At 43.2% G+C, this 21,189-nt stretch overlaps 1 protein-coding gene across 1 annotated transcript; it reads left to right on the top strand.

Moving 5' to 3' along the window:
* The first annotated feature begins 938 nt into the window (after window positions 1-938).
* On the top strand, window positions 939-21,189 carry RAD54L (RAD54 like). The gene is made up of 18 exons (XM_083742381.1): window positions 939-1,056; window positions 1,598-1,684; window positions 2,743-2,862; window positions 5,406-5,466; window positions 6,415-6,550; window positions 7,144-7,213; window positions 7,969-8,257; window positions 8,795-8,919; window positions 9,927-10,077; window positions 10,813-10,939; window positions 11,637-11,711; window positions 13,512-13,642; window positions 16,249-16,359; window positions 16,952-17,075; window positions 17,331-17,409; window positions 18,152-18,331; window positions 19,368-19,531; window positions 20,284-21,189. Exons 1-18 carry the CDS (start codon window positions 1,054-1,056, stop codon window positions 20,483-20,485), a joined length of 2,235 nt encoding a protein of 744 aa, XP_083598507.1. The 5' UTR covers window positions 939-1,053; the 3' UTR covers window positions 20,486-21,189.

Here is a 21,189-nt window from a genome sequence, read left to right on the forward strand (position 1 = left end):
CATAAGCCCAAAATACACATTTTTGCCTACACTTCACCAGCCAAAATACCAAACTCTTGGGAATGCCGTTTAAAGGAACAAATCCACCCATGCTTAAAGTGGTTAAAGCTTCTGATCAAAAAGTTGGGAGGTGGGGGGGGGGGTAGCCTGTAGGCGAGTTTGCCCAAATCCCCCTCCTCTTTCCTGAATTTATGCAGTTTTTGTTTAGTTTCCCTTAGTATAGTGTTGCCAGGATTTCTCTTCACTGTGGATTCCGTCTGTGTCGTGTAACTGCTAACCCCCCGCTGGTGGAGTCGGGATCTGAACCTGCGACTCCTACAACCCCCAACCCCGAGCCAGAACAGCCTTTGCCGGCCAAGCTGCTGTGTCCTAGCAGTTTTTGGACTACAACTCCCATCAGCCCCCGCCACCAGAGTGCCCCGGCCCCTCCTAGCAAGTCTCCTCCTCCTCCCCCCTCCCTTCCCCCTGTTGGCTGCCGAGTCCCTTTCCTCCCGACAGGCACCCGGAGCTGATCGATGGCAGCTTCCCCGGTCGGCTCGCGATTGGCCTTGCCTCGGCTGAGGGGCGGGGCGAAACCCTGGGAAACATCCGCGCGGGAAACAGAAAAGAGAGACGCGAGGAAGCAGCTGCTCCTCGCCCCGCGTCCCGGCCAGTGGCGCAGCCCCTTGACGCCCCCCGTCCACGTGCGACTGGCGGAGGGGGCTCGTGCCGCCTTTTCCACCAGGTCCCCCCCCCGCTTCCCTTTCCCCAACTGCCCGAGGGCTCCGACTTCGCCGCTGCCCCCTCCCCATAGGGAAGGCATTTCCACTGTGCCTCCTCTCGCCCCTTCCCCAGTTCAAGCAGCTGCCTCCTGTTGCCTTCAGGGTCGCCCCCTCCCCGCCCTTCTTTCTTTCTTTCTTTCTTTCTTTCTTTCTTTCTTTCTTTCTTTCTTTCTTTCCTTCCTTCCTTCCTTCCTTCCTTCCTTCCTTCCTTCCTTCCTTCCTTCTCCTCGGTCACTGTTCTTCTTTCCTCCGTTGCTCCCCACAGATGGAAATTAACTCGTCTTGAGAGGAAATGGTAAGCCTAGCGGGGAGTGGGGGGCTGAGAAAATTTCCCATAGGTAGTGCAGGATTTGCGTATAAGCTAAACAAGCTATAGCTTAGGGCCCCACTCTATTGGGTCCCCCCCCAAAAAAAAATTAAAGGGAAAAAAACCTGGATGTACATTTCCAAAATATAAGATGAAAAAAAACCTCAAATAAAATAAAACCTACATACAGCAACAGTGGCAAATGGCTTTAGACACCTATTAGGTCCATAAATTACCATATAGTCAACACAAAAAAAGTGACAATTTGTTGTTGACAAAGGACAGCTGGACATACAAAGGGCCCCATTGCCTTCAGTACCTTAGGGCCTCATCAAACCTAAATCCGGCCCTGAGTGGGGGGCCAGAGGAATTCCCATAGGCATTGTTGGGCTAAGTTTATATCATTCAAACGGGCAAAAGGTGTTTCAGATAAAGCCGTAGTTTGTTGAAAATGCCAACTTCCACAGTATGCAGATTCTTAATAGGTTGCCTTGATCTATCACTCCTTTTTCCTTTCTCTTTTTTGCAGAGGAGAAGCCTGGCTCCTAGTCAGCTGGTCAAGAGGAAGCCAGAAGGGAATGGCTCTGACGAAGATGACACCTGGCATCCTGAAACTGTGAGCATCCTGTCAATCATTCTGTTGTACACTTGTGTCCCGCTTTCCTTCCATGATGGAACATGCTGACCAGACCCAGAGCTGCTGAGCTTCAGCAAGGAGACTGCATTGTTAAACCTTTTTTGTATCAGCTTTTCCATTCCTTTACTACACACATATATTCTCATTTATCACTATGGATGTATCACTTGTGTAGTGACTGACCTTTGGCCATAAATTCACTAGGGGGACTTATCTGTTGGCCTCAGTATATGCACTGTATTGTGGGTCAAGTATAATAATAGTAATAATGCATCAATTTGGCTATTGTGATTGTTTGTGGGTAAGCGTATTGCTTATATGATGATGGATGTGTACTGCAAGGAGTTGGAGTCACTGGGACATCCTCAAGCTGGTTGTTCTGCTACATTTTATGTGGTGGCTGGCATATTTGCACCTTGGAGTGTGTTCCTCTAGCTGATCTACATGTGGAAAATGTTTGTTAACCTAAGGATTATCTAATGAAATTCATATTTAAACAATTTTAAACACGCAACTCAATGCAGCCAAATCTTACATATGTTTATTTGAAAGTAAGTCTCATTGAGTTCCATGAACCTTGCATCCAAGAAAGTGTGCATATGATTGTAGCTGTAGTCTTTTTCTCTTCTAAATAAATAAAAAGTAATTATTTTAGCAACTATTGGGAACAAATTATTCCACATTTGTATCCTTCCCTTCCTTGAGACGTATATAGTAGACACTACCATTACAAGTTCTCTAATTGCAATAGCCTTCTTTTTGCTTTATGCTTCTTTATATCCAGTGTGTCCCAACCTCGGCAATGTTTCAAACCCAATTTTAAACCATATTAGCCTTCCAATAATGTTTGCATTTTGTTTTTGCTTTTAAGAAGGTTTGCGGCACTGATGGTGAACATCACTTCATTGAAAAACAATTTTTAAAAAACGAAGTGCTCAGATGCACAAATAATCTAACTGGATGGTTTTAGGCAGTATGACTGTTGTATGTATACCTGGGTTCTCCAATCCTAATGCAATATTTCTAATCTTTTCTAGACTCGGAAGAGACCGAAACATGGCAGCAAAGTCGATAACAGGGAGTGTTATATGTCACCTTTCCGGAAGCCCTTGGCACAGTTAACCAATCAGCCTCATTGCCTTGATGGCAGTAAACATGCAAGTGATTTATTTATGTTTTCTCACGCAATTTTGCACAATTAACTTATTCCTGAGGGTGGGAGACAATGCAGTTTCTAGTATGGCTCTTTTATTGGTTGGGTTGTGGATGAACTCACACCACCTGAACGAGAAGCTGTGAGTTTGCAAAGGCACAAAGGCTATGATCCAGAAGATCCTAAGCACACAGATTTCCTTGCAATCTGCTGTGAAAAAAGATGCTGTGTTATCTGTCTGTAGCCAGCTATAAGAACCTGGTGGTTTTGGACTGGGTTCACAGAGAGAAATGACACTTCTCTTTGAATTGAAGGAAGCAGTGGTGTGTCCACTCTTAAAAAAAACTTCATTAGATCCCTTAGACCTATCCAATTACCGCCCAGTTTCAAATCTTCCATACCTGGGTAAGGTAATTGAGAGAGCGGTTGCTGAACAGCTTGGTAAGTTTCTGGAGGAAACATCGGCATTAGATCCATTTCAGTCCAGTTTCCGTCCTGGTTTTGGGACGGAGACGGCTCTGGTTGCCCTAACAGATGATCTCCGTAGACAACTGGATCGAGGCGGGTCAGGATTGCTGATCCTTTTAGATTTGTCAGCAGCCTTTGACATGGTCGATCATGATCTTCTGGACCACCGCCTTGCAGACGTGGGGATACAGGGCATAGCCCGTAACTGGTTGTGCTCTTTTATCTCTGGTCGGGGACAGAGGGTGGCAATAGGGAGGGAAATGTCGTCGCGCCACTCCTTGGTGTGTGGAGTGCCGCAGGGCGCAATTCTCTCCCCGATGCTTTTTAACATCTTTATGCGCCCCCTTGCCCAGATTATCCGGAGCTTTGGGCTGGGCTGTCACCAATATGCTGATGACACTCAGCTCTATCTGCTGATGGATGGCCACACTGACTCGGCCCCGAACACACTGACCAGATGCTTGGAAGCTGTGGCTGGATGGTTTCGTGGGAGCCGATTGAAACTAAATCCTTCGAAGACAGAGGTCCTATGGCTAGGTCGGGATGGCATGGGGATGAGGGACCAACTCCCTTCTCTTGTGGGGGCCCAATTAGTGCCATTGCCTTCCGTTAAGAGTTTGGGTGTAATCCTTGATGCCTCCCTTTCCATGGAGGCGCAAGTTACAGCAACAGCCAAGGCGACATTTTTCCACCTTCGCCGCATCAAGCAGTTGGTCCCTTACCTTTCCTGCCCCGACCTGGCCACAGTGATCCACGCGATGCTCATCTCCAGGCTTGACTACTGTAATTCGCTCTATGCGGGGCTGCCCTTGAAGCTGTCCCAGAAACTCCAGCAGGTACAGAATGCTGCAGCGAGGCTCCTCACGGGGTCTCTGCCATGGGAGCATGTTCACCCAGTGCTTTTCAAACTGCACTGGCTCCCGGTGGAGTACAGGGTCAGATTTAAGGTGCTGCTTTTGACCTTTAAAGCCCTTCACGGCCTAGGACCCTCATACCTACGGGACCGCCTCTCCTGGTATGCCCCACGGAGAGCCTCAAGGACCATAAGTAACAACACCCTAGTGGTCCCAGGCCCTAAAGAAGTTAGATTGGCTTCAACCAGAGCCAGGGCCTTTTCAACTCTGGCTCCAGTCTGGTGGAACGCTCTGCCTCATGAGACCAGGGCCCTGCAGGACCTGATTTCTTTCCGCAGGGCCTGTAAGACAGAGTTGTTCCGCCTGGCCTTTGGCTTGGAGCCAATTTGATTCCCTCCCTCTCTCTCTCTCTCTCTCTTTTTCCCTTTCTCTTTCTTTTCCTTCTCCTCCTGCGATGAGGCTACATCTTAATATTTTAATGTTCCATTATTTTAATGTTGTATTTTATTTTTGTTTTTAAGTTGTAATCGTTCATCTTGTTTTTATTATTGCTTGTAAGCCGCTCTGAGCCCGGCTTTGGCTGGGGAGGGCGGGGTATAAATAAAAAAATATTATATTATATTATTCTTTGGGAAACTTCTTCCCAGTTAAATAGTATAGAAAGTGATTTTTATATACGTTCTCTTTGAAATATAATATGAGAGACCTGTAAAGAATAAACTGTTTATGATCTGTTCTTTATTTAGGAGCCTAATAAAAATGACTTGTTCAAAGAACTCCCCAAATGTTTTATAAATAAAATAATAGATGAAATGCAATTAAGTTTCTAAATATATTTATTATTATTTAAAACATTTTCTAAACCAATTGATACTTAAACTCTCTTAAACCATTTACAAAAATACAAACATACAAACAGAAAACCTTCATACAAACAGAGTTCTAGTAATAACAGGGTCCAATCTGATGGTCATGGATAGCCTGGGCAAAAAGTGATATCTTTATAAGACTTCTGAAGCAACTGATAGATGATGTTTCCTAAATGGCAGGGCTTTCCAGAGTGCAGGAACAATAGTGGAAAATACTTGTTGTCATTCAGTGCTAAATACATTTAGTTGGAAGCCAAATCTTCCAATCTCAGTATAAAGTTCATTATTGCTTACTGATTAGCTTGAAAGGTATTTTTAATGTTAAACTAATGAATATTTTATACTTTAAATCCCAGGAGGCCTTTATTCGCAGCATTTTGTCAAAACCTTTCAAAGTTCCTATTCCAAACTACACAGGTAAATCCATGAGGTTTCCCTCCTAACATTGTCTTACTTCGCCATCTGTTAACTCTGAATGTGTAGAATAATGAAGTTTTGTGTGTAAAAAAGAAAAAAAAGTATGAAAAATGTTGAATTATTAAGTGGTGGGCTGTCATGCTTATTTAGGCTGCCCTCCTATGCATGTTTACCTGAAAGTAAGCTTCTTTGAATGTAGTGAGGCTTATTTCAAGTAAATATGCATAACACAGGTCTATAAGTCATGTAGGCTTACAGAACCCTAGATTTTAGTTATAATTTTGGGTCTCAAACTTCTTGAATTTTATGAATTGCCACCAAGTTTCAAAATGCACCTGCAGTTAATGGGAGGAGATAGACAAAAATGCTTTCTTTTCTGGTTAGTTGTATCTGGAAATTCATAGACTGAGTTGATGATACAAGCATAAGCTATGTGCCAAATATATGGGTTCATGAATCATTCCTTGATTCATTAACCTAAAACTTGTGAATAATTACTGTAGTTACACTTCAAGTATTGGTCTAACTATCCTTTATTAACTAAGGGCACTCTCTCTCTCTCTCTCTCTCTCTCTCTCTCTCTCTCTCTCTGTGTGTGTGTGTGTGTTTTCTGATGAGGTGTGGATTTTTACATTTTGTTCAGGCCAGGTTTGGCGATAGAGATCTGGTGCTGTAGTTCAGAAGCTCTGTAATGGGAGTAGAACACCATTTTTTTTGTTTCATGCTACTTGCCTTCATGCATAGTCTCAGTCTAATAGCAGTGGCACACCAGACTTAATGAGATATCTCTGCCATGTTTATTCTATAGCTTACATCTCACACATAGCACTTTATACTTGGGGCTAAATTTCCCTAAAAGTCAGTGTGTTGTCACTGTAATAGGATATTTGACAGTCCTGCGTTTACTGAAAACAGTCAGCTTGCTGCTTTTTCTTTGTCATCTTTCAGGTTCCCCGGGCTTTAGAGCTCTGGGTATCAAGCGTGCAGGACTCAGGCATGCTCTCCATGACCCTTTTGAAGAAGGAGCTCTGGTGCTCTACGAACCTCCACCTCTGACTGCTCATGACCAGCTGAAAATCGACAAGTGAGTTGCTTCCTTCCGACCTTCCCTCTCCCCACACCCAGTAGGTTCTCTTCCACCATTTCACCATTGGTTTGTGTATCTCTTGATATTTTGACAGATCTTAGAGGAGGCATGCAAACTTAGTATTCAATTGCCATTTTGCAGTCATTAGGCTGATTCATCTCCCACACAGTGGTGGATCAGTTACAAGTGTTCTTGTTTCACACAAGAAAACTATCCAGATTGTTGAGGATGATTGATTCAGAAGGACATGAAGCATCGTTCCCTGTTCAGTAAAATCCTTACAAATATATCTTTATCAAACACAAACCACAGAGTGTTCATCACTGCTTACTCATATTACTGAATTATGTGTCCCCCAGTAATAAGATAACTGTGCATTACTTCCTCTGCAGGGAGACAAAGCACATCTTGCTATGGCTTTCAACTGTGCCTAGTTGGTTTTGACTGTGAAAGTAGCCACGTCGTAGGAGTCCCTGTCTTATGAAGCAGAGTGGTGCATTAACAGGCCTTGTGCCCCTTGGGAATATCCTTCAAAATAGTGCTTTGACCTTTATGCCTGCTCTGATATCTCCTTTGTTTCTTACATGAAGGGACAAAGTGCCTGTTCATGTTGTGGTGGATCCTGTTCTCAGCCGTGTCTTACGACCCCATCAGAGAGAGGTAAGTTTTGCGAGATACCAAATGCAGCAGTAATGCTGCTGTGAACTTTTCACTGCATTGCCTCCATCGGCAGGTTCCAGCATTTTCTTACACTCTAGAGAGTGGTTCTCTGGCAAGTGTGAAGAGCATTCCTAAACTTGAAGGTGTGTAGGAGGGTTGTTGAGCAGGTGCCTAATGACGCCTCCCAGCTTCAATATTGGGAGGAAAGCTAGGGGATTGCTTGATAACTGTGTGGCTAAGGGCCCTGAAGCACCTCCTCTATGTAGGGTCGAGCCTGCAAGTCCCTGCTCTGCTCTGAAGCAGGGGAGGGGAGACTTCTCTTGCTGCTGCTGTTGAGAGATGCTGGGAGCCACTGTGCAGCAATGGCCAAGGACCCCACGTCCACCTGCTTACTTTTCCTGTAGCTAGCACACTTCACACACCCCTTTCCTGCAGGCTTCTGTGTCTGCTGCTTCTAGCTGAGTGGCTGCAACCATCTTTCCCTGTGCTTCAAAGGCCAGGCTAAAATGGCAATTCCCTGCACTATGAGCTGTGACACTATTGGCTGTCGTTGGAACCTGTGCATTTCTGAGCAAATCTTTGTGTCTCTCCAGTTTCCCAAGCTCTTCTGTTTCGAGAGCAATGTTTTAATCGGTATTGAATACCAATAGCTTCCTGTGCATCCAGTTGCAATTTGCGCAGGTGCTGCTTCATGCACAATATCACTTTTCGTCCTGCAAGTCTATTCTAATACAAGGGAAACACTTTTCGTGCAGGGGGTGAAGTTCCTGTGGGAGTGTGTGACAGGCCGCCGCATCCCTGGAAGTCATGGCTGCATTATGGCAGATGAGATGGGTCTGGGCAAGACCTTGCAGTGCATCACTCTGATGTGGACGCTCTTGCGCCAAAGTCCAGATTGCAAGCCTGAGATCGACAAGGCCGTTGTGGTCTCACCTTCCAGCCTGGTGAAGAACTGGTACAATGAAGTGGGTAAATGGCTTGGAGGAAGGATTCAGCCACTGGCTATCGATGGAGGCTCCAAGGAGGATATAGACAGGAAGCTAGGTATGAAGGCTTCACAATATGTGCTTTTAAAAAAGAAAGAAAATGATTTGCTGTAAAGCAAGAACACTACTACATAAGCTGTATTCCCTCATACTCAGCTGCGACAATCATCACATTCTTGGCAGGCTTTAATTAAAAGATTCATGCTGAGGAATTTGATAAATGGTTTCTACAGTTGTGAACAGAGGGTAAAAACAGCAGAGCTAGCAAAGGACTAGAGACAGGTACATGGAGGACCTAGTAAGAGAACTTGGGTCAGTAGCTTGTGGGACCTGGATGACCTAGACTCTTCCAGCTCTGCCATGGATCTCTTGAGCCACTTTGAGTACTGGAGATGAAGGAAATAATGCATTGTGATGTTTTGGATGTAAAAAACACTTTGTTGCAATATAGCAGAACACAAAAAGTAAGTGTAGAGGTAAATGTGGGATGCACAGTTTTGCAAAACTGCTTATTCCTAAAGCTTACGCTGTCTCCCCTTGGCTTCCAAATACACCTCACTTATTTTTCTTTTGCTGTTTTTATTTTTCCTAATAGCTGGGTTTATGAACCAGCGAGGCCTAAGAGTCCCATCCCCGATCCTGATAATTTCCTACGAAACATTCCGACTTCATGCTGAAGTCCTCCAGAAAGGGAGTGTTGGGTTGGTCATATGTGATGAGGTAAGTGGAAAGCAGCTGGTATTCTCGTTAGCGAGTGATCGATCGCCCATGGAGTCAAAATTTGGCTGATGTCACTCAGCTTCAGTGGTGAGCCTGGGCAGGAATTTCTAGCCACTTAATTGGCAACATGCAGGAAGGTTTGCCCCTACACTAAGTGCAGCTGAGGGCTAAACCCAAATTTTCTGTGACTGCATGGTTAGCAACCACACCACCGGTTCTTAACATTTAAAATGGATGGGGGATGATACTGGTGCATCAAAACCATAAGGCAGAGAGCAGTGAATTTCAACCTTTCCTTCCCCACCTGTTATCCTGATGCAAATAGAACCCCTTCCCCAGTAACTAGCAGTAGAAGGCAAAACTCCCCTTGGTGCAAGAGTATTATTATTATTTTTAAGCATTGCTATCCCTGTGCCAAAGAAGCAGCTTGGTGCTTACAGCACCTGTTCTCTCCTCCTGGCTCCCATTGTCTTGCAGTTCGCTCAGATACTTGGGATCCTTTAAGAGGGAGATGCCAGGGATCTGAACCTGAGACATTTTGCATGCAAAGTAAAAGAGCTCATCCCCACGCCCCCCCTGTGTTTTCTGCAAATTATAATGCCTGAATATTCTTTGTAATTAGTGTGTCTATTCCAATATTTTCTAAAGGGCTACCAAAATCCCAGAGGACCTATATTAGATTTAGTCCCATCCCATAATCTTGTATAACTACTTTGCTTCATCGGAAGCCTTTGCAATGTATCCCTTCTCCTTTTATTAGTTATTAGCACTTGTCATTGCTTCCAGTAGTTAGCTGCTAGGACATCATAGTGCTCTTCAGGTGTCTTATAACTAGCAGTTAAATGAACCACTGGCTGGGGGGGGGGGTTGCAGTAGGAACATGCACCTATTAGTATATTTCTTCTTTTGCAGTGCTTAGATTTAATCATGTCTGCAGGTTTATAAGATAGGTATATTGATTCTGCAAGGTAAATATGCATGCATCCTGTTACTCTTTCATTTTTCAGGGTCACAGGCTGAAGAACTCAGATAACCAAACGTACCAAGCTCTGAACAGCCTGAAAACTGCGCGGCGAGTGCTCATCTCAGGAACTCCCATTCAGAATGACCTCCTTGAATACTTCAGTCTAGTACATTTTGTCAACTCGGGCATCCTCGGTAGGGACTTCTTTTTTAAAACAACAGCAACAGCAGTATATTAAGTCTGAAGTTGGCAGCCCAAGTTTCTAAGTTCCCCACCATAATGACTAGGTGTGGGGAAGTGTGGTTGTGCGCTGCAAGTGTATATCAAATTGCCACTCACACTGTGTTTCACACATTATTATAGTGTAGCTGTTCCACAGAACAGTGGTGAATCATTTTATTGGAAGATGTGGACTAATCAAAGTGCTGTTAGCTTTGGAGTTCCAAAAAAGTGTGAGCAACCTCATGGGAGTCTGCTAGGGAACCTTTTGGGAACAGAGTGACTGTATTTCCAGCTATGTCATATGCTTACCTTTCAATTTTGGCCCAGATGTCTTCTGTGTCTGCTTTCCTCAGCATCTTATTAAATGACCAAGGTTCTGTCAATGTTTGAAAGTATTGAATAATTGGATCTCTCATTAAGTGAGAGCAGGTGGGACTTGAAGGCATAAGTGATGATGCTTCCAAGGCAAAGGAATGGTTATTTCTAAAGTTTCACATGCCTTTCTGAATTATGAGGTTCTGCCTGATCCAGAAAAAAAGCTGTTGTCTAAACCTAGTAGGCTTCAGAGACATTTACATGCATCAGAAAGTTTGAAATGCAATGGAAGACATCTTTGAAATAGTTAATAGCATTTAAAACTTGCAACAGAATATAGAAAATGAAAGGTAGGGCTATTCCTCATCATCAAGTTTTGCTTTTTTGGACAGGGACAGCTCAGGAGTTTAAAAAGCACTTTGAAATTCCCATCCTGAAAGGCAGGGATGCCGATGCAAGTGAAGCAGGAAGACACAAGGGAGAGGAGAGGCTTAAAGAGCTGATCACCATCGTCAACAGGTGAAGTTCACAAGTTTCCCTTTTTTTATCCTAGGAGCACTTTATTTCCCTAGTTCTAACTCCCCAGATTGTGCTGTGGCAGTTAAAGTTACTTTGACCCTGGAAACGACTCAGTTCATTATTCCTCATAATTCATCCCAGTAGTCTCTGATAGAGCTCAGAAAGTGCAAATCCATTCATCTTTAAGTCATCACCCAACAATTGCTATGGGTCATGTACAGCCAGTCTCCCCAAATTAATTTTTTCTTCTCATTGTGACACTACTGTCTCTCTTGAGTGCTTTGATCGGCTGAGCAAGAAAGTGGGTTGTGTTTGGGTTTTTTTTTTTACTAAAATGGATGTTATGTTTACAGTGGTACCTCAGGTTAAGTACTTAATTTGTTCCAGAGGTCCGTTCTTAACCTGAAACTGTTCTTAACCTGAAGCACCACTTTAGCTAATGGGGCCTCCTGCTGCTGCCGCACTGTCAGAGCACGATTTTTGTTCTCATCCTGAAGCAAAGTTCTTAACCTGAAGCACTATTTCTGGGTTAGCAGAGTCTGTAACCTGAGGTACCACTGTACTTGTTGTCAGAGCTCATGCATGCTGATCAAAGTCTGCAGAGCTGTTATCTGAAAGATGGTCATGAGCTTAGGTATTCTTGTTAACAGCCTTAATTTTTTTTTTAAAAAAATTAATTTATTTTGTTCCTTTCTAGGTGTCTTATAAGGAGGACTTCAGATATTCTCTCCAAATACCTTCCAGTGAAAATAGAGCAGGTGGTGTGCTGCAGGTACAAGATACAAGTGCAAAGCACAGACTTTTCAAACTTAATCAAGAAATGCGGTGGATTCACTCTTGCCTTGCTAAGCAAGAGTCATTAGAAACATTCTGATCTGTGTTACTCTGGGTGTTGTGGCAGAATATTCCCTTTGCCCCTTCGGTAACAGCCAATTAACCTTCCATCTTAAATGGAATTATTTATTAGCACAATGAATTCCTTTGTTGGAGTCACTATATTTTAAAAAGTTGCGCTTAATTAATTTTAATATGTAAGTGCACTGATCCTAGGTAACTTGCCTCTCGATGAAAAGGAAGAAACTGAGTTATTGACATATATACTATTCCCCCCCCCCCCCCGGCAAAGTAAAAAACAAAAGTCAGCATAATTAATTCGGTGATGGAGCTTGCCTCAAATCTATTCTGAAAGAACCACATTCATCTAGATGTCAGAGAATAGTGCCTTTCTTATTCTGCTTAGCTACAACAATGGTTTGTGTTGTTGTTTTTTGCTTTTCATCCAAATCTAATCATACCCTTTATAAAATGTTCTGCATTAATGAAGTCGGGAAAATCAATCACGTTTTTAAATGCCATTCAGTATTTTTTGTGTGTTTTAAAGAATGTGCAACTCATTTGTTGCACATCAAATAGCTATGAACTGCTAGATGATGTTGGACCTTTAAAAATAATGGTTTTTTTTTTAAAAAAAGTATTTTTCTCTATGAACCTTAATAAAATGTATTTTAAAACAAATAAAAATAATGCTCTTAAGGCACTGGGTTTCAAGCAAAACTTGGTGAGCAGCGAATTGTGTAGACAGGAGGTCTTTCCTTAGCAGCAAGGTTGAAAAACACTGACCCTGTAAGGAATACCATGTCCTAAGACAATCATGTATTCTAATAGTAGGAATAGCTTTATGAAAGATGTGATGAAACAGCCACCCACCAGTGCCTTCCTGCTTGATAGTTTACTCTTTGGAATGTCACTGATGTTCTGAGAGATTCTGGGGGAAATAATTTTTCAAAGTTAGGGTGTAGATCACTGAGAATGCAGTATTCTGACTTGCAGTCTTTTGTTCTGGTTTGAGCATGCTGGCAGAGTTAATAGCATAAAAGTGAAAGTTAATGCTGCCATCTCTAGATATTTGTACAGTGGTACATCGGGTTACATGCATTTCAGGTTACATACGCTTCAGGTTACAGACTCCGCTAACTCAGAAATATTACCTTGGGTTAAGAACTTTGCTTCAGGATGAGAACAGAAATTGTGCTCCGGCAGCACAGCAGCAGCAGCAGGAGCCCCCATTAGCTAAAGTGGTGCTTTAAGTTAAGAACAGTTTCAGGTTAAGAAAAGACCTCTAGATCAAATTACGTACTTAACCCGAGGTACCACTGTACTTTTCACAGTGATCTTAGCTCGGCAGCTTTGAGACTGTGGGAAATGGAGCTTTATTATTAGTAAGAGTCCAATTTAAAGACCAGTTTGTGAATTATGCGAATGAATTAAAAGAAGAAGAAAAACCAGACTCTGGAGAATGGCTTTTTTTTAAGACTAGGGTATTGCCCAGGTCCACCAAAGTCAGTGACAATTTAGCTCCTCTTGTACACCAAGTTTCCTTCTGAGTTTGCAACGAGGGGAATTCAGTAGCTCAAGTAGGTTATACCCTTTGGAAAATTCTGAGTTATTTTGCATTAAATGTTCATTTGGGAGCTAACCTAAGCAATTCCAACATGGATTGGATAAGATGGGATTTTTGTAATGGTCATCTGTTCAGTGATTGGAACATGATTGATGTCTTGTTTCACCTCAGGCTGACTCCCCTTCAGGCAGACCTGTACAAACGCTTCCTCAAGCAAGCAAAGCCCGCTGAGGAACTGAAGGAAGGGAACATGAGTGTTTCATCCCTTTCCTCCATCACATCACTGAAGAAACTCTGTAATCGTAAGTCATCCTGTCAGTTTATGTATACAATGCCCTGTGCCAAGGACCCAGAACATGGAACAGAAAGTCAGAAACAAGATAAATCTCTGTTGAATGGTTTTCAACCTGAAGCTGAAGTGTTCTTGTGTACTAGAGCCCTGGTCATTAAGATGGTGTTTTTAAAACACTTCTGCTAAGCAGTGTTAAAAACTGAGATATATGAAAACAAGGAGCTAAATAGCGCCTTAAACCTAGGTTATGGGCACAACAACAGAATGTCTAGGCATACTTTTTTATAACAAGAATACAAAGCTGAAAATGAATGAACTGCAGCTAAAATATTATGTTCATTCTTCACACGGTCTAGTCCTTCCCCTGACCTCTTAAGAGGGTCTCTTCTCCAATCTTCAGAGAGTACCTGGAAGTGGAGAGGCAGAAAAAGGTCCTCCTTTCCTTCCACTGTATACTTTTACTTTGAAATCTTAGGCGCAATACTGCGCCCAGAACTCAGAAACTGCTCACACTAATGAAATTCCCTGTCACAAAATGTGCCCAGAACAATGGGAGTGTCAAACACTGCTGCTAAGGCTAAATTCCAGAGAAGTGATGCTGCATGGCAGTTAAAAAGAATAAATTATGTTTTGTAGGTATCGAAACAAAATAGGGTTCATAATCTTGGCTCACTGTGTTAAGGGTATGGGCATTTTGGGTCTGAGGAATAGAAAAAACTCAGTTCACAGTCTCTGATTTCCTTGTTGGAGAAAGTGAAGTTGCTGCATTATTATGCTTCAACTTCTGTGCAAGCGTAATAGAAGCATGCTTTTCTAAAGGACTGGAAGTATTTTTGTATGTTGTCACTCTCAGTCATTTAAGCCACCCCTGACCTCCCCTCTTGGAACTCCGCAATTTATAAACTAAATGCTTTTTCCGCCCTGAGGAAAAGCACAGTTGTCTAAACTGGAGCACGTGCCTTCTTTTGTTTTTACTGGTTTTTCACAAGCCCCTGCATTTTGCTTTATCCTCTAAGTGGGGATAGGCAGATGTTTGTCCCATGTAAAGAATTTCCACGTTTAAAGTTTGAGACTCTGGTGCCCTCTTCTGGACTCGAGTTTGCTTGGGCTGGTGACTGGCCTTCTTGTGCCTGAATAATACTGTATTATTCACTCCATTGAATTTTTTTTTTCTTGTTCTCCCCCTCTAAAACAAGGTGTGTTCAAGGTACAAAGGTACAAGCTGTCAGCTTTGCCAGTTCTGCACATTCCGTCATCTTCATCTGCCCCTCTTCTTTCGCTGGCAATTCCTGTGGCTTCCATTTTGGGGCCAACCAAGTCCTTGCTGCCCTAGTTGCATACAACTGATTTTATACTGAAATGATTTTAGAATGTTGTATCATTTTACTGTTGTTAGCCGCTCTGAGCCCGGCTTTGGCTGGGGAGGGCGGGATATAAATAATTTATTATTATTATTATTATTGTTATTATTATTATTATTATTATTATTACATTCACCAGAGCTTGTGGGGCTGGCAGCGCTTCCCCCCACCGGCAGCCTCAAAGATCCCTGAAGCCTTTGGAGCGCAGCGCCCCGCTGCCCTGCAGAGGCTTTGCGCGCAGCCACCTCCAAGCTAGAGCAGTGAGACGAAGCCCTCCGTCTCACTGTTCTGGCTTGGGAACAGCCTTGCTAGCTTCTGTAGGACAGCGGGGTGAAGGCACCCCGCTGCCCTGGAGAGGCTGTGCGCGCAGCCGTCCCCAAGCTAGAGCAGCGAGACGGAGCGCTCCGCAGTGCTCCGTCTTCCTGTTCTGGCTTTGGGCTTAGCGGCGCAGCCTGCATTCGCTCTATAGGATGCACACACATTTTCCCTTAATTTTTGGAGGGGGAAATGTGCGTCCTATAGAACGAAAAATACGGTACATTGGGATACAGGCATCTTTCTTACAGGACCTTGCAGCTATGCAAACATGTGCCTTGCCTCTCCACACCCTCTTGGGTTTTAGCTGGTTTTTAAAAATGTAATCTTTAATTTTGAATCTTAGCAATCTCATAATTAATGTACACATTTTTAATCTATTGCATAATGTGACTATGGGTTTAAAATCCCTACTATGCATGCTCATGGTTTAAATGCTTGGTTGTGCTATTTTTGAAATTGGGAGCAGATAGTTTGGGTTTCTTATGGGAAATCAAGGTATACTTAAATGGAAAGAGAACTAGATAAGCTAGCAGTGTATATGGGCCAGTGTGGGACAGAAGATGCTGTTGGGTCTGGATGAATGCAGATGATTACAGGTTCAAAACACTGCTTAGTTATGGAACAAGCAAGCAATTATGAGCTACATTCAGAAGGTTACTTGTGGACCGAGGAACACTTGATGTGCGAAAAGGAATATATACAGTGTATGGTAATTTATTGTCAGAGAAGCCCCTTAAATCAAGGGTGGGAAACCTGTGGCCCCCCAGGTGTTGTTTGGCTCCTCCCATTAACCCCCGGGCAACACAGTCAATGATCGCGGTTGATGGGAGTTGTAGCTAAGCAACATCTGGAAGGCCACAAGTTCCCCCACCCCTACTCTACATAAAAGTGTGTCGACTCCAGTTCTGTGCAGTGATTCTTGATAACTTTTCTCTAGATCCTGCCCTGATCTATGAGAAGTGTGTGGAGGAAGAGGAGGGGTTTGTGGGTGCTCTGCAGTTATTTCCTTCTGGCTATAGCACCAAGTCTGTGGAACCTCAGCTCTCAGGTAAATGTTGCTGCAAAAACGTATCTGTATATCTGTGTGAGAGATTATATTGGGGATTGATTTCTCAGCACTGTTTATAGCAGAGGTCGCCAACCTCCCCAATGGGGATCTGTTGAGAGAGTGTTGTGGGCACGAGTTGCAAAACGGCTGCCAAGGGGGCATGGCATAACACAAAATCGAAGAGCAAATAGTCATTGCTGCTCCTGGACAATCTCATGCTTGTCATGGGAAGTCAAGTCATTTGCTGTCCCCTGGAATTCACACAGTATCGATTCCTCCCCCTGCCCCATCAATGATGTTGTTGTTGTCTAATAGCAGAGAGCATCCCCCAGTATCCTCTCTTTCTGCCCTGGTGCATCTCTCAATCACACACACACTTGAGCAGCCCACCCACCCACAGTCAAAAGAGCCCCTCCAAGGGCAAGAGAAGTGCCTGCAATTTATTTAAAAATTCACAAGGTTCACCAGCCTGGAACCCACGGGCACTGTGTTGTCCTTGGTTTCCAAGGAAAGCCTGTTGCATCTGTGGGCATTGGGTTGGAGGTTCCAGGTTTTATAGCGTTTGTATTCATTGATTATTTTTTTCCTTCAGGAAAGATGCTGGTTTTGGACTACATTTTGGCAGTTACGAGGAGCACCAGTAATGACAAAGTAGTCCTAGTTTCTAATTATACTCAGACACTGGATCTCTTTGAGAAACTCTGCATAGCTAGAAGGTATAATGACTGAGACGTTGTGAGTGTGTGAGAGAGAACCTAAGAGGAAGTCTTCCTTGGGAATGATGGGTCAGGCTTGGCCTGATGTCTCCATAAAACTATTCTAAAACTCTCCTCCCCCATAATGGCCTTAATTTTTTCCTGATATTAAATTCACTTGTAGAACTATCCCATGTGTAAGGGGTGAAATTGCAGCTATTTCAGGGATATATTGGTATTAGGATCTTAATTTTGCCCTCTTTTTGTGTCTGTCAGGTACTTGTATGTCCGTCTGGATGGCACCATGTCCATTAAAAAGAGAGCAAAGATAGTGGAGCGTTTCAACAGCATTTCTGTAAGTGAAACTTCCAGGCTCAAGTTCCACCCTATCTAGTTCCACCCTTCCTACAAAACAGGGCAGAAGTGGTTACAATATAGTCTTCCAGTAAAAAAGCCTCGTTGGCCTCCTGCATTTTAATGCCAGTTACAGCCAAAATATGTACTCCTGCTTGAAATAGAGGTATACTTGCAATAGGAAAATATTTTCAGCATGACTTTCCAATGAGCGTTCATGGCTGTTACACAAATCCAGTGATGTGATACAGACATGTGCTTTGGTGCATGATCACTTCTCCAGTTGGGAATCTTTTTTAGCTGGTGTCTAGGGGTCAAGAAAACCCAGCATGGTTAGAACAGGAAGAGAGGAGGTTGATGTGGAGTTAGGATGGATGCTGCATTATCGCCCTGTCTAGATTTGTGCCTCTGGTTTTCCATCAATGTTACTAAGTCTTCTAATTATAAGCTTTCATGTACATATTACTGGTTGGAGAATTCACAAACAAGTAGTACCGATAATCTTTGGCTGTATATATATTTGTAGGGCAATGGCTTGTGATGTTCTTCACTACAAAGTTGGAAGAACCCAGTATCTTTAGACTGAAAGGAAGAAAGAGTAGTCTATTAACCAACGTTCGTGTTCATTCATTTTGCATACAAGATAACAGGATAATTTGAAGTGTGTTTTTGCAGAAATAACCTACTGAGTCAGCAGTGTCATTTGTGCTGGGCACCTAACTTGAGTTTCTCTGGTCCCCCAGAACCCTGAATTCATTTTTATGCTGAGCAGCAAAGCAGGTGGTTGTGGCTTAAATTTGATTGGAGCAAACAGACTTGTGATGTTTGACCCAGACTGGAACCCAGCCAATGACGAACAAGCCATGGCCCGTGTCTGGAGAGATGGCCAGAAGAAGACTTGCTATATCTATCGATTACTTTCGGTAAGGCTTAGATTCCAACCCTGCTTGTGACTGTCTTCATTGCAGAGTACAGATGGCAAAGCTTGAGTCTGTTGCAAAAAGAAACAAGTTTGAGAGCCAGTGTGGTGTAGTGGTTAAGAGCGGTGGACTCGTAATCTGGTGAACCGGGTTTGCGTCTCCGCTCCTCCACATGCAGCTGCTGGGTGACCTTGAGCTAGTTACACGTCTCTGAAGTCTCTCAGCCTCACTCATCTCACAGAGTGTTTGATGTGGGGGAGGAAGGGAAAGCAGATTGTTACCCGCTTTGAGACTCCTTAGGGTAGTGATAAAGCGGGATATCAAATCCGAACTACTCTTGTAACAGGTGTCTGATTTCCAGTTGCACAAGGGTAGCTGGTGTCATGGCATGAAAAAACATAAACGTTTTGAACGGACTACAGTGGAGCCTGGTTTTTTACCAATCTGTTATGATACTGGACATGTGCAGTGATGTAAAGCGAACTAAAGGTTCATCAGGACATAGGAAAAGGAAGATGTCCCAGACGTAAATCTCTTTGTTTAGAGGCATATCCCCATCAGGCTTAAAGGTTAAGGCCAATGGTTTTCCATTGTTGCCTGAAAACTGAAGCCACAGCTGCTTTTGGATTATCTATCCTGGTCTTTTGAAACAGAATAAAAATAACGTAACTGGCTAACATAAAACACCCCATTTAACAGTTAAGCACCCTACAGATGTGAAGTCTTTGGCCAAATTTCAGAGCTTCATTCCTTATTTACATGCTGAACAAGCTATCTAGGGATCATTGGAGTTGTAGGCCAAAAGCACCTGGAGGGCCGAGGTTGACGAAGCCTGCTCTACAGGATTGGTGCCCAGAGGGCAATTTTTTGAGAAGGGAACAATATGAGGAATGGATGGCACCATTCTTCACCCTTGATTGGGAGTGCATGGCAAGTGGAATGTGGAAATCAGGTTCTGGCTAAAGAACATGTAACGCTTATAAGGATTCTCTGGCCTTTCCAAAAACCCAGCACCAGCCTTAATTTTGTATCCTTTTAGACAGGGACAATTGAGGAAAAGATCTTTCAGCGGCAGACCCACAAGAAGGCTCTCAGCAGCTGCGTCGTAGATGAGGAGCAGGATGTGGAAAGACACTTCTCTCTCGGTGAACTGAAGGAACTTTTCACACTCAACGAGACCACCACAAGTGATACCCATGACAAGTTAGTATTGGAAGAACTGTGGGTAATGTGTTGGGGGACACAAATGAAGGCTTTTGTGTGGTATGTTTATCCAGAACAAGTAAGAAAAATTATCCCCATGTTCAGTCTGTATATGCAGCAATAGATTAGGATCACATCAGCCCACCATGTCCTACGTGATCACGTATTGCCCTTAGCATTTGTGTAGGTTAATGGTATTGTGAGCTGTATGCCTCAAGCCTTGCAGTACACAAATGTGCCTGTCTGTTGGACTCTATGAGTAGGCCCCTATAGAAACATATACTGGTGTGACCCCAGTTTGCCTGCTACTCATGCTGATTGGAAGTGTTCATTTTTGGGTTTGGGTTAAATTGCTTCATAGGACATTAGTGTGTGGCTATATGGTTGTAACCCATCCTGGGACGTTGAGATGAAAGACAGGTAAAAGCAATCTTAAATAAATTATCCTAGGGCTCTAAACCCTCTTAAGAGATTATTAGTTTGTGTGCTTGACTGAAGGTTTGAATATCATAACTTTACTTTGGGAAGAGGTGCGAAGCAAATGTTTTAATCCCAATTTCTGGTACACGCACTGATTTCTGCCTAAACTTTTTTCATCAGTAAGTAAAATAGAGCATGCTTCTAAATGATACAGTCTTTGCAAACAGTAGTGTCTTCAAGATTGCAAGCCCTTTAAGCTCAGACAATGAAAGCCCGCAGAAAGTTACGTAGAGGCTCTGGCCCTTGTTAGCACAATGCACTCTTCGTTGCAGGATCAAGTGTCGTCGCTGTGTGAATGGCCATCAAGTCAGGCCACCTCCAGAAGGGTCTGACTGCACTTCTGACTTATCCCAGTGGAATCACTGTGCTGAAAAACGTGGACTCCAGGACACAGTCCTCAAGGCTGCCTGGGATGCTGCTGTCACCTTTACCTTCCATCATCATTCCCATGAAGAACAACGGGGGATACCATGACGATTGGTTTGGGCTGACTTTCTGAAACTCAAGCTATTTGTTATCCTGATCCACCACGTTTAAGATTACACTTTTTCTCCCATTAATGCCGTGGAAGAACTATATCTTCTTTATAAAAGTGGTAGGCCAAATCAGTTGGTCACAGAGCATTAGTATAATTATGTTTATGAAGCGTGGCATGTATGGGAAGACCACGACAAAAAAGTGTTCACTTCTGATCATGGAATTGATCCCATGCTACTTTTTTCACTCTTTGGACTGTGTTACTTGTTCTGAAAAATTTAAAGACATGCCTACAAAGTTAATTTTTCAAGAATAACAGTGAACAATGGATATACATACAATTTATTGAAACTGAATTGCTTGCTGTTAAATAGTAATGAAAAGATCTGTTTTAATTCTGCTAATGAGGTAAGGCCTGGTGTAAATAGAATCTGGAAACCTCAAAATCAAAGCAGATGGGTGAAAGAAGTCTGTTTTTCCACTTGAACCTCAGATGGTTGATACCTTAGTTCTCCAGGCAGAAGATTCACTTAAAGAAAATCTCGTGAGTTCACGAGTACCGGGACAAAATATTTCTGTATCTTAACTCCTTAAGCTTATTTATTGACTCTCCACAGCATTGACTTTAAAAGATAGTGATAACATATGTGCCAGTTATCACTGTCCTGTTTTTATAGAGTAAAATAAAATGTAGACTGCAA

This window comes from Podarcis gaigeae (genome assembly GCF_964106915.1).
Source record: "Podarcis gaigeae genome assembly, chromosome: 6".
Taxonomy (NCBI): Eukaryota; Metazoa; Chordata; class Lepidosauria; order Squamata; family Lacertidae; genus Podarcis; species Podarcis gaigeae.

Bases quoted from the DNA above. Each gene is read 5' to 3' on its own strand.
- RAD54L (XM_083742381.1), top strand. The intron at 7,214-7,968 runs GTAAGTTTTGCG...CTTTTCGTGCAG, and splicing joins TACGACCCCATCAGAGAGAG to GGGGTGAAGTTCCTGTGGGA. The intron at 10,078-10,812 runs GTAGGGACTTCT...TTTTTTGGACAG, and splicing joins TGTCAACTCGGGCATCCTCG to GGACAGCTCAGGAGTTTAAA.